This window comes from Pavona decussata, unplaced genomic scaffold (genome assembly GCF_977016875.1).
Source record: "Pavona decussata unplaced genomic scaffold, jaPavDecu1.1 SCAFFOLD_274, whole genome shotgun sequence".
NCBI lineage: Eukaryota > Metazoa > Cnidaria > Anthozoa > Scleractinia > Agariciidae > Pavona > Pavona decussata.
The window spans coordinates 316,937-331,234 of NW_028145676.1; the positions used below are offsets into that span (position 1 = coordinate 316,937).

Genomic DNA, 14,298 nt, shown 5'->3' on the forward strand with positions numbered 1-14,298 from the left:
GCGCGAATTTTCAAACTTTTTGTAACGATCGAAATCGGGAAATCGGTAGTTACGCCTGATCGCAAGTTACGATGTTGCAAGGTGAGCCGCCAGAGTTTTCTGATTTCCATCGCTTCGCGGCTATTGCAGCAAGCGTTAACACTTTTTTGTTAGGTGAGGGAGATTTCCTATTTTTGGTAATTTGTTTCTTTTGGTAGCTAATGTACGCGTGAGTCACGTGAGGGAGAATCGACATGGCCAAATCTACGACATTGGGAAACCTTATCCTCAAGTAATTCGGGAAAACGTTTTAGATCTTCACAAAAACGGTTTGTCAATCAGAGAAATAAGCGCTCAATCACGATTTAGTACCGGATTTATTACAAAAGTAATAAGGGAATATAATGAAAACAATTATTCTGCTCCGCGAAGGGCTCTAAGTGGACGCAAGGAGTCGGTTCTAACCGAATATGTGCGCTCTTACCCAGAAGTTGAAAAGCTATGCAGGCCAAGCTCGTATAGTAACGAGCTACAAAGGAGATTATCGGTTGGATGGTGTCTGTTTACCGGGCGAAATACCGTCAAATGCATCCGTGAGAAGATTTTTAAACAAGAAACTCAGAATGACTAAAACTAAAATCACGCGACTAGACAAACAAAATCAGAGGCAAATGCCAGACAGCTTTGACAGCTGTCAACAAGTCTAATTTTATTTCCCGCCTTTATCGCGTATCTAAAAACAGCGTATGTTGATGGTGCGTGGGAGAATTGCTCTAAATTCTTGTTCAGAAGAGTTCTGAAGAATACGGAAATGTCAGAAGTAAAACAGTGGCTTATGTCAATTGGAATACCAGGAATAGAAAGATTGGCGGATGAATTTGAATCCCGGGGATTTTCGACTCGCAAATCCTTACAGTATCTTCAAGACGGCGATCTAAACTATACATTCCCGTCACCAAAACGTTTGCTTCTCGCGGAGAAGCGAGCACTGGACCACGAACTGCGACAACTTAAGCTTAAATCACAAGAACCTGGCAGTACTACACATTTAATGCCGAAGCAATTGCAGTTTAGCCAGTAAAGAACCACAAACTTGGCCAGCCGAAGGAGAGACGGCAACTGCATCAAACTCAAGCAGTACTACTACACGCAAGATCGATTCTCCTCTAGACCGCCGTAACCAAGAACTTGTTGAAAATGTCAGTTTTTTGGAGGCACAGATTTCAAGTGCAGAAGACCATTTGGAAAAGCTTAAAGGCGAAAATGATTTACCGCAGCAGGGCCGTACCTAGGATTTTTTGTCTGTGGGGGCAAACTCCGCACACCCCTCACAGGGGTCTACCTAGCCTGCGTGGCAGGCGCTAGAAAGGGGAAGGGAGAGGGGAAAATTGGGCGCGCGAGAAACGCGCGGCGCGAGGGCCCAATTTTCCCCTCTTCCTTCCCCTTTCTAGCGCCTGCCACGCAGGCTAGGGTCTACCGTATGCAGACAGGGTTTCTAGTTGGACATTGATTTTGTTTTCACTCCTACACAGAAAGTTGCCTCTGAGTTAATGTCTTGTTTAGCTTGAAGCAAATATTGTCTCTCATTTTAAAACACAGTCGATGCACTGCTGTAAACAAAGAGAGAAAATCCCTGAGCTTCCACAATTCAAACGCACTATACCAGTGGGGCGAAGCATTTGCAAAAACACAGTCGTTATTTAAATACAATTCAAGCCTTTTCAGTATTATCGCGATCCTGGGGGATCTTCCCATTGCGCTGAGACGTCAATAGAAAGTCGTATTGCCGTCTCAAAATGACGGTTTCTGATTGGCTCAAAAACTGTCATGTAAGCATGACAGCACGGCACTTAAATGGGTTCGGCGCGCACAGATCAAAATTTTACTTCTGTGAATGAACATGCGACGTTGGATGGTGTTGTTTATTTTTTTTCATTTGAGTTTAAAAAGCTTCTGACACTGCTCAAGGACCACTTATAATGTATTTTTTGTGGTGAACATGTACCATGGTACAGCGGATACAACTTTTTTCTTGAAGGTAAGCGAAAAATAGTGATTATAAGTTCGATGAAGAGAAATTTACTTAAAAGACTTTCTTGAGTGTGAAAGCGGCCACGGTAAATAACAACGAGCTTAAATTCCAATAAATTATGGCATTTTCAAAGCAAAAGGATATGTTTCTTTTCTGATGTCTCTTATCTCTAGAAAAAATTGCTCCAAGAGCGCTGTTGCGTTCTCTTTCATGACTCAGGTTTGTCAATTTGATCTTCTTGTCGTAGCGCCGAACGGCGGACTCGGTAATTTTTACAGTATTCTTCGCCGCTTGGTTTCTTTCAAATTTCTAAATCTCCACGGCATCTAAGCTAGGATAACAATGCTTTGTTTCCGTTTTTGGGTACTAGTATGGTTACTCTTTTTATTCTTGCTTCTGGTCGTGGGGTTGTGAGGTTTATTCATCACTGTTTTCATGTCGTTGTTTTTGTCTCGGCGGTAACGAATTTTCAATAACATTTGCTGGTAAAATGTTCAAACTTACTAGCTCGTCTATTTCATCAATAGTAGGTGCTTTATGGACTGTAAATGTTTGCATTTTCTTTGTTTTAACGTAAAAATTAAAGCCAAAAATTCAAATAACCCGCACCGGGAAAAAAAATTCGCGCACGGATATTACCATGGCTACAGTTTAACTGAAGTAAGAATTTATCTTTCAATCAGCGCACGATTTGTACTTTATCCGTTTACTCTCTCCGACAAAATGCCAGTATCACGATAAAAAAATAAATTCGATTTTGAGACGGCAATACGACTTTATATTGACGGCGTTGGGAGAAAATATATTCCGTATTGGGGTCCGTCGCTTCGCGACTCCGCCCAATACGGAATATATTTTCTCCCAACTAGCCGTCAGTACAAAGTCGTATTGCCGTCTCAAAATCGAATTTAGTTTATATTACTGTGACACGTTGCATAGCTCTATAACACGCTACAACGATTACTAGAGAACCAAAAAACCAAATAGTCGTGCCAAGAAACACAACTCCTTGTGACAAACTCTAATAGCCGGGCCCGGCATTGCAACGATTACAGAATGAAGCTCATTACATGATACAAGCAATGATTAATTTCTGTCCTAACATTACACAAATCTCAACAAGAAAGGCAGTTAAAGCTATCAAGCACTTAAAAGAGCCAAGCCAAACCCAGCTGAAATGCCCTTGTGGCATAAAAACACCGTCGTTGAACACACGGAATAAGAGGTTATATTGAAAATGGAGAGAATTCAAAAGAGGAAACTTAAAAATCATTAGGCGCAAATGACCTGTCGGATAATAAACATATGATGGTTAAAATCCAAACCCGCTACAAATACTTGCAAGCAGCGCAGGCTTTTAAAACCAATTTATCTCTGAAAAAAAAAACATACTTGTATAAGCTAGATTTAAAAAGGCTAAAACACGCGCCAGAAAGTGGCGTAGGCTTGTCAGTCTTTATTTACACACCGAATTCAAAACCATAGGCAACCCAAACTGACAAAATCATTATCTTTTATAAGAAAACTGGTACTGGCTTTTGCCTCAAAAGATTTTCCAAAAAAATTATTTGGAATTCACATTGAAGGAATATTTTTTCAGTCAATTAGTCGATTTTCTTGTGATCAGTGTGATGTTAGAAACAAATTGAGTTTTCCTGGCGGGGGCAGCTGCTCCCTCTGCCCCCGCGCTATCTACGGCCCTGCGCGGAAATTTTTTTGCCGTATTGAGTCCACGCGTAAAACGTCTGAATCCAGTAAAATATCTGAATCGTCAAGAGCTTGATAAAGATCTGCTTTACCTTAATAAAGCGCTTGAAAACAAAGTACCACCGGAATCAGAGGATTGGCGCTTACCTTAACTGATTGACACCTGTAAAGGACAAGCGAGTTCTTTCATGGAAAGTGCCTCGTTAATTTCCATTTCTTCGCCAGCTAATCCTCCCGAAAATTCATTTTATAATGGTTTCAGTGTAAACAACGGGGCAAATTCAAGTGTGTTAGTAAATAGTTCAGTAAGATTCCACTCATATCGATTGTAATTCTTAGGCTTATAACAGCCGGGTATAACAGCTATATGTTGAAATATTTTGTATATCATTATGTAGTTTTAACTTTCACTCGGAGCGGAGATACATCGGCAAAGGACATAAACGTTGTGCTTTTACACTATTACAGGCGAAAGTGTTGCAGTTACTTTTTTTTTTCTGTCACCCTACAAAGTACATGTTTCCCCGTCTCATACGTGTAACTTAGCAAGGTTATAATGAAGGTTATAATAAAGTTAGAATTCGAGAGTTGTTCTTGTCGAATTCTTCTTAGAAAAATAAATTTTCAGATATGAATTGAACATCGCGTTGGCTTTAAAAATGTTTTTTTTTTTTCATCGAATGGTATACTGGATATGCCCCTCAGCACTGATCTTGGAGAACAGCGGTGTTTTAAATTCCTAATATGACAGTTTGTATCTCAAAACAAAACGAAAATAATTTGTTCCGTGACCGATGGGAAACCGTTCGTTGCCTGTGGTTTCTGTGGTGTGAAGATCTCGCCTGTGATTGGTTACAACACAGTAAACTTTTCAGACATACTTTAGGTGTTCACGCCAATATAATCACTGCTGTAAAAATGTTTTTAAAAGCTGACTTTTAGCTAAAGGTACAGAAAAGTCTAATATAAAGCTGAAGGGTAAATATGTTTTGGAAAAATGCTTTTTCTTTAGTAATTAAACTCGAATCAAACTTCACGTTAACCCAGGATTAGCTTAATAATCTGCTTGTAGACGAGAATCGCCGTTTCCAATTTTTGCCGGGACCGTATTTTGGTTTTACTGGTTAGCTTCCTTGTACATAGTGGGGATGGTCACTTATGTTTTAATTATAAAAGGTATAATTCATCGTCTTGTTTTCCAAGATGTACGTTTGTGTTTAGGTCATTTTTGCCGTTCCTTTCATTTCATCCTTTACTGATCATTTTACGTTGATTATTGCCATGTCCTATAGACTTTTAAATGATTGAAGGCACTTTTGTTTTTCTTTTCACCTAAGATTGTTCCAGTAGTTTGTCTCCCTTCAAAAAATATCAAGATCTTCCGACCAGAGGAGCAGTCGGTGTTGAACAGTTCAGAATTAATGGGAGTCTTTTCCTCGCCTTCGCCAACAATTTCGGTGATAAAAACGGATATAAGACAAGCTCTTTCATCTACAAACTGAACAATTCAACTGGAAATTTCTCTCATTACCAATCCATAAACACCAAAGGAGGACGTCATATCGAATATTTTACGATCGCCGACAAACATTATCTTGCTGTTGCCAACCGCTACAATGGCGTTAAAAGCCGCCTGAACTCGGTCATTTACCAGTGGGATGGACAACAGTTCGTTGTTTTCCAAAACCTATTAACAACTGGAGCAAACAACATTCATTTCTTTCAAATGTTGCCGGAAATTTTTCTTGCCGTTACGAGTTATAGTGATAAGTTAAATACACCCACAAAGTCAATCATCTACAAATGGGAAGACAACCAGTTTAAAAACTTTCAGGAGATAGAAACAGAGAGAGCAATAGGGAGCACGGCATTTGTAATACACAATGAAACTTTTATAGCTTTTGCAAACTATTTCAAATCCGGAGAAAGGCATTCTGTCCAATCTCCTGTATACAAGTGGTCAGTCAACAACAACAGCTTTGTTAAAGTGCAGACTCTCCAGACATATGGCGCCCACGATGTGAAGTCCTTTACCCACAACGATGAGACATTCCTCGCCTTTGCCAACTATTATAATGACAAAAGTTCCAACATTGATTCGTTCATTTACAAGTGGAATGGCAGCAGGTTCGTTCATTTCCAGTCCATTCCCACCCGTGGAGCCAGAGCCATGCATCCATTTGAGATCTGCCACGAAACGCACCTTGGTGTGACCAATCGGTATGGTTTTTCAGCTGTGTATCAGTTCAATGTATCACAGTTCGTGAAATACCAGGAAAATATAACTTATGGCGCGTATGATATGACTTCATTTGAGTACAAAGGTCACATTTACCTGGCAATTGCAAAGTACCAAAAAGATGGAAAAACTAACATCAACAGTGAACTGTATAAATGGATCTACATATAATTGTTTCTGAGGTTTGGAGGGAAAGGAACTACGTTAAGCCAACAATTACAAACATGCAAAAAACTCAAAAAAGATTTACTTTAATCAAAAATATGTATCAAACATAAAACATGATAGGATATATAGTTGTGAGAAACAAGTACAACTTTGCAAGGATAGTGTTAACATTATAAAGCTTAGTTTACATGCAGCTTATTTATATTATCAGTAAACATATTGTAATTTTCGTTAACACAATGGTTGCTTACCATGTAAGGGAAGCTTACCACTAGACTTTTTTAATAGCGAGGAAATCAGATTACAGAAAAGGACTGAAAGGTTAATAAGGAGGCCTGAGAACATCTTGACAATACTTTTTTTATTTCACGATGATTTTACTGAGCCCTAGAGGTAATTGAAGGGATGATGCAGAGAGTGGCAAAGATCTAAAGAAAAATTAATTGATTAGTTTTTGTTTCTTTTCCCGCTGGCGTTAGTTGATTGCCACGTTACACTTTTTTCGTGGCCATTTAGGAACTCCTTAATCTCGTAACAAGTTATACAACTTTTTAGCTTTAAATCAGGGCCGTAACAGCTTTTCTCAGATTAAGGATCAGAGGGGTGCGACTGGGCGTGTTTACCATTTGTATCAGTGGAAACCCACTTGTATACAAGTAGTCAGGAAACAGCTTTTTCAAAGTACAGGAGCTTCCGACAAATGGAGCAGCTGATGTGCAGTTTTTTGACATCAACGGCGACAAATTCCTTGTCTTTGCCAGCTCGATGCCTGGAGAAAATTTCGAAAGCGACTCGTTAATTTTCAAGTAGGTTTTCTTTTCTTTTTTTTCTTTTCTCAGGGTAATTGACGCAGTAATCTGCTTGTAGACGAGAATCGCTTCCAACTTTTGCCGGGACTGTATTTTGGTTGTACTGATTAGCTTTCTTGTACATAATACAAATAATCAAATATAGAGTAGGCAATGAAGAGTTCTTTTCACAGTATTCGTATTTACGCACTCTTTAATCAAGAATTTCACTCGTTAAAATTTCAACACATCACAATTTCTCTTCATAGCTTTTTCTGTACATACTTGGCTAGAGTTAACGATAGACTAGCAGACCAAAGTAACGTATACTTCTTTTTATACTTTAAGGTGTCCTCAAACGCTGTTTCAAAAATGTACTTGTAAGATTAAATTACATTTACATATGCATTCAATGCTCCTGAACTATATGTATAATCACATACCACGGGTCCAAACGTTTTTCAGTAGCTATAGCCGTGAACGTTTGAGAAGAACACATTTGTTGCAGACTTTGATAAGTTGTATGAATAAGCTTTTTGACAGCGGTCATACCATATATTATCTGTAAGTTAACTTGATAAAATGCTGCTTAGTTAATATTTAAGTTTGGCTGAAATAAACTTGATAAACACGTTAATTAGAGAGACCTCATTTCTGTTTGCTGTGCAGCGCGATGTTGATAATAGAGACCTTATCAGGGGCACCCAACGAAAGTTTTCTCTCAGATCCTTTGAAACGCTATTTTAGGCTACCTGGCGAGACTTTAAAGCTCTGTAAGTTCATTTTAGGCCGCGCTATAATATTTTTATCTGTTCGGTCATTCTAGGGCAACCTGAGTCTTTTCGAAATTACTAGGGCATCTTTGTCCATTTCCCGAAAACCTTAGGTCTTATTTCCTTTCCGAAAATCTTAGCTGACCTTTTCTCGGCACCCGAAACGACATTTTTATCAATCCGAAAACACTAGGCCTTAAATTTCCCATATCACGAAAGTTCGAGGTGAAAATTCTCTTCAAAAAAATTGTAGGGGATTAAGGGTCTTTCGAACAGATAATTTACCGAAACGATCTGTTGGGTGCCCCTGCCTTATGAAAACACGACGGCGACATCAACGACATCGCCATAAAACAAAACGCCTTATGAGTAAAAACAATCGCTCTACACATGCGTTTTAAATTTTAGTACATTTCTCTGCCGTCCTTTGCAAAACAACAACGTGAAATGACCAAATTCAAGGTTTTGTGGAGAACGTGAGGACAAGACGGTGAATTTTTTATTCTCTTTCTTAACTTCAACGCCACTCCCTACCAATTTAGTTCGTGGGTAGTTTGTTGTTTGTGTAGGAATTAAACGAGTTGAAATAATCGCGAAATAGCGGAAATGAAATAAAGTTATATTTTCAAATGAAGTTTCCGTTGGCGTCGCCGTCTTGCGTTCGTAAGGTCCCTAGGAAGCTTAAGCAGTGAGGATCGCGACGTAAATTGGCCACCGTAAAGAGATTCGAATTTACCTTTACAACTTTGTTGATAAACCAAACGTTCGTTTATACTCCCCGCCGACGCAAAGTTCGGCTAGAAACTAACTTATTTATCTTTTGAAATTCATACCCATTTTTAGACCTGGGCTGAGTTGCTCGAAGCATGGTTAACGCTAACCATTGGTTAAGAGGTTTTAAAACCTATAGGTTGTCATGGCATTTAACCCGGGTTAGCGCTAGCCATGCTTCGAGCAACTGGGCCCTGGCTTCTAGAATCCAGACCCCGGTTTTCAGACTTTCAGCATATACTAAAATGATGGTTAAATTCTAAATCATATTTCAGCCCAAAACGGCTCAAAAACCGCAGACGATGAGAAGTCCAAAGACTACTGCAAGGCTGACACGACGAAATATATCAGTTTAAAATAATATTTCGGCTGGCCAAACCAGCCTTCTTCAGGTTCAGATGTAACATCTAAACGTGAAGAAGGCTGGTTTGGCCAGCTGAAATATTATTTTAAACTGATATATTACGTTGTGTCAGCCTTGAGTAGTCTTTGGACTTCTCATCGTCTATTTTTCAAGTTTGGCTGATTAGATCTCCTATGAGATCCAAAGTGCAAGCAAGCAGGATCTTCGTTCACGGCTTTTGTAGTTTTAAAAGTTTTCATTCAAAGACCATACCCTTTGGCGCCGTACTTACCTATAAAGCTTATATAGTGCAGTACCAACTCCCCCCCCCCCCCCCCCCTTCCCGGGCGTTGAGGACAGGAAGGAGCGCATATTCTCAGAAGATTGCAGCTTCTGTTCATAAGTAACCACAAGAGAGGATTCATCCTCTCTTGGTAACCAACATGAATGTTATGAATGTCAATCCACACACGTGTAAAGAGGATAGGTACATGACCAGCCTATGCCCCTTGATTGTATTTTGGACAAAAATGTATGAATTTTAAAAGCTCTTTAGATTTTACAGCCCCAAACCGTTCCCCGCCTCTTGTTTGGCCAAAAGGACGCAAAATTCTGTTCCGTATCAAACCTATCGTTTGTCAAACATCCTTTTTTTCTCCCGAAACGGCTCAACGTGCGATCAGAAGTTCTTCTATTCTAGTTGTGTATTTCTGCCAACGATAAAAAAGTAAAGTAGAGTAAAGTAAAATAAAGTTGTTTTCTGTGGACATTAATATCATGAGATCAATTCCACCAGGGGCCAGATCAATTCCACCAGGGGCCATAACCTGGTTATGGCCCCTGATTCCACTCCATTGAAATGTTTGGCAATTATTTCCAAAAAAGCCTCTCGCTTAGAATCATGGGTGATTGTCCGCCAAAAGCAGCATGGCGGAATATTTGGCGTCCATCTTTGGAACAGAGAACGGACAAGTAAGTGAATTCTGAACGGCTTTTGATCGCTGTCAAAGTTTTAGTACAAGGAAGTTTTGGTTGTTGAAGCCATCTTGCCGTACGTTTGTGAAAAGTTTGTTTCCTGTGCCCACTTTGATGTAAACTCGCGTAGACTTAGACACAAATTGGAAAGCGTGTTATTTTACGCGATTGAGTACGCTCATTTAAAACGAAGAGGATCATGAAAGTTGAAAGTGAATTGCGATTTACAACTCTTTGTAGTCACTTTGAGTTGTAAATCACGATGTTTTGACTGCTTACTGCTAGTCTTCATCAGGCGATGAGGTTGACTGGTTATTAATATTGGATCAACATGTACCACGATGAAAAACAACAACCTCTTTCTCGACTTTCTATGATATAATGTAGTAGGTTATTGCAAGGGAAGGGGTGTCCAGTTGTTTTGTTACAAGCTCGTTTCGTTACACGGTTGTTTCGCTACACCGTTAAGTATGAAAATGTGATTATTTCTCGTTCTTTTAGTGAGTTCCGGTGGAATTGTCTTAGCTGTTTCAGACTGCGTTTCATAGTGTTTGTGCAAGGATTTAATTGAGTTCAAATAATAGAGAATAAGTCAGGTTTACAGTCAATTCACGTCACACGCGACTGGTAATTTTGAAATTTAAACGGAGTTTTGAAATTTTCATGTCAGTTTTGGACATTGCCAACAAGATTTCAGAGTTCCCAGAGTTTTCAGAAATTTCCCTAGCTTATTGACAGTATAAGGGTATGAATTTTTCTTTACATTACAGCATTAAGTATTTCAAGAATAACAATTTTTTCCCAAGTATTTTGAGTCTTTTTTTTTTTTTTTTTTCAGTTAATGCATCTTTTTCGGAAAGATTTCCAGAGAAATGTTCAACATTTCATTCACACGTCGGACATTACAAAGAGAAATTCGAATGTTTATTTAATTCTCGGAAATACTGGTCACGCGTGACGTGAATTGACTGTGAAATGTAGCGAATCAACTAAACTGCGCGGTGAGGGTAAAAGGCGACATGAGTTTGCGGAATGACATGTGGCATGACCTGCGGCATGGCATAATTATGCGAAATACGATACTCGCGGAATGACTCAAAGAATTAAATTAACTGAAGAGTGCGTCAGTTTTTTTGCGCCAATTTTAAGAGCATTAGGTTTTTCGATGTTGCGGAAAATGCAACAGATGGGCTGATTAGAAAATACAAGCCTGTAGCTGGAATAGAACATGTCTGATCGGTGGTTAGGAAGAAGTGAGGGTGAAGAAATCGATGAATACTGTTTATTGTTCTCACATTCAATATAATTTTAGATGATTAACACTGAAAAGCCCCTCTGGAGAGTGTTAATACAATAATATTTGTATTCTATTGTTTAAGTGGATGAAATTTTCACACTTGGTCTCTGGAAAGGCACCCAATTTAAAAACTGTCCATCCACAGTAATAGTATTATAAGGGCCTAAGAAGGAGATTTGGGGGCTTCAGTAAATACTCTTACAAGATCAGAGACTGTGGAGGGGGTGCGACTGGGGGGGCTTCAGCCTCACTCCCCTTACTTTTTGGAGAGTGAAAGGAATATTCTAGTTTTCTACATGCATCACTTAAACAGAAACACCTACCATTCACATTGTTAAGTATTTTATGTGAGACATGATTTATCAACACATCAACAGCATTAAAAATTTGTTTAAGTTTTATTGCGAGAAATATATGACAAAAAAATTTTGAGTAATAAAAAATGAAGCTGAGTTTTTGAAGATAATTTTATACAAGTGTACACAGTCTAGAAAGGTTAGTTCAATTAAAAGATACAGACATATATAGGGGGGGTTTTATGTCCTGTTTGGGCATTCATTTTTTAATAAAATAAACTGAAGAATAGGAAGAATCGTTCATGAACATGCATGTAAGATTTAAAAATCATAGTTTCAATTACATGTATCAATGATGAGAATTGATACAAGTTTTAAAATGTTGTACTTGTTCTGTTAGGGAATCAAAATTAAGTGGTGTTAAAATGGAATTGTACAGTTTTAATTTGGTAATAATGTTGTAATAATGAATTATATTATATGACAAAATCTAAGATTGCATAATTATATAATTATACAGAGAAATATCAAAGTATCTATTAAGCCGCCATTACACGTTGAAACATTTAGCTGAAACTTGTGTGCAACGGTGCTGTGAAACAAGCTGGCGTTGCACCGTGTAACAGTGGTCAGTTTCGTGAAAATTTTTCGAACTTCCGTTGCGAGACAAGTTTCACTAAAAGTAGATTGGCTTTCTACTTCTGCAACGGCTCGCAAGGGTCGCAGTGGCAAAAAAACAAGAGTTTCACCGTGTAACACCACTTCGTGAAACTTGTTTTGTTCGCTATTGCACACAAGTTTCAGCTAAAAGTTTCAACGTGCAACGGCAGCTCTACTGGAGATATATCTTGAGAAAAGTTGGAATCCAATCATTGTGTACAGTATGCGTGGTGCAGGAAATAAATTATCAACAGAAGATTTACACATCAGCTTGTCTTATCATGTGTTCCTAAAGAATAACTAGTGAACCCTCAAATAAGGTGAGTTCTCAGCCAAAGTATGATTTTTAATTTTCATCCAGTTAGATTGTGTTATACATTCAAAATTCAGGCCATTTTAATGGAATTTTCATGGTATTTCAATGCCTTCACTTACCCCATGAATATGATTGAACACTTAATTTTCATGACCATGAAAAGACCATGAAAACTTCACATTATTTTCATGGTCAATGAATTTTTTTCATATTCACAAGATATTCATGGGCGATGATTTTTCCACTCCATTAAAAACCCATGAAATTAATCCCATGAAAATCTTGGTGTTTAATTCATGGGTTTTTCAAAAGCCATTAAAATCCCATTAAGGGATCCATAAAGATTTAATGGCTTTTTCATGGCATTTTCATGGCTTATACATAACAAGGGAATTTTCATGACCCATGAATCTGTAAAAAATTCACAGGCTTTTCATGGCTTAATTCACAGGATTTTCATGGTAAATTAAGGGGAGAAAACCCATTAATTAAACCATGAAAAATCCATGAAAAAGGCTTGAAAATGCTGTTGTTTTCCCATGAAAAATTTCAAAGGATTTTCAAGGGTTTTGAGTTAACAGCTCTGTATAGGCATATGCTAAACAACAGAAAACACTTAAAAATGAAACACCGCTCTCAGGTCAATTCGTTGCCACAAGGCAGCGGGTCCAGCACAAGCTAGACCATAGTTAATTGAGGGACTGGCTAGGAAACCTTGCCATGAAAACAATAGTGCTGCAATTTATGTTGGAAGGGTCGCGACCCTGCACAATCATTTGTTTTAACGTTCACACCACAGTTGAATATCTTAACAAAAACGTTTCGATTGGTCAGTTGCTCCAACACATTCCAAATTCTTTTGTTGTTTGTGCAGGGTCAAGACCAAAAAGGCAAACAAAAATATATAACAAAGAAGTTTGTCAGGTTTCATAACCATTGCCTTTAATTAACTATGTTTCCAATAAATCTTAAACATATCATAAGTCATTATGGTTGCTTCTGCCAAAATGAGAATAAAAAAATTTCAAAATAAAAAAGGGGATCATTTTCATCTACACCAGATGCACCTGTAGTTGTCCACGAAATAACAAATCTGAAAAGGGCTATCTCTGTTTTTTCATACAAGCTAGTACTTAGTAGAATTCGATTCTTTACGATGACAATGCCTACTTGAAATCATTATTTAAAAGAAGTGAGTCACCCAAACAGATGTACTTATGTAGTCCAGTCCAAAGTTCACCCATGGGACAAACATAGCAAGTGTTATGATCAAAGCAAGCATGGCTGACAATTGAAGTGAACTGCGGTTATAGTGAGACATCTTGATGCAGAAGAGCTTGCACAAGTTACTTAGAAAACTGCAGAGAAAAAGAAATAAAAACACTTAGCTAAAAGGCCAATTTTGTGGTGGACAATTCGTGCATAATATTTCCATATCAAACACGAAGAAGAGTCTTTCATCCGATTTTCAAACACCAAGAAGTGGATTGGAAAGACGAGACGCAGCCGAGTTTTATAAAAAAAAATAAATAATAAATAAATAAATCACTTTATTTAAGTGACAATGTCTTTACCGCAGAGTACCAATCGAGGACACTTTCCAAATCGAATTGGAATTTAGAAGTGTTGGTTTTTTTAGAAAGAGGGGAAAACCGAAGTACCCGGAGAAAAACCTCTCAGAGCAAAGACGAGAACCAACAACAAACTCAGCCCACATATGACGCCCAGTCCGGGAATCGAACCCGGGCCACATTGGTGGGAGGCGAATGCTCTCACCACTGCGCCATCCCTGCTCTCCAACTTGCAAGGTGTTTGGAAATCGAATGAAACACTCTTTTTGAGTGTTTGATGTAGCTTCTCAAACCATTAATAATTCTTGGAGAAAATCGAAGCAAAAAATTCAAATGTAACAACAAACAATGTAACTAAGATAGCCGAGAGCATCCAGAATAAG

The 14,298-nt window shown here is 38.4% G+C and overlaps 1 protein-coding gene across 1 annotated transcript in view; it reads left to right on the forward strand.

Annotated features, from left to right (window-relative positions):
- LOC146455417 (uncharacterized) overlaps positions 1-6,352 on the forward strand; it is a 61,235-nt gene extending 54,883 nt beyond the window's left edge. Inside the window, exon 9 of the mRNA XM_085094301.1 lies at positions 5,056-6,352. Coding sequence (XP_084950427.1) covers positions 5,056-6,128 — 1,073 coding nt within the window. The 3' untranslated portion in view covers positions 6,129-6,352. The remainder of the gene's footprint in view (positions 1-5,055) is intronic.
- The last annotated feature ends 7,946 nt before the right edge of the window (positions 6,353-14,298 follow it).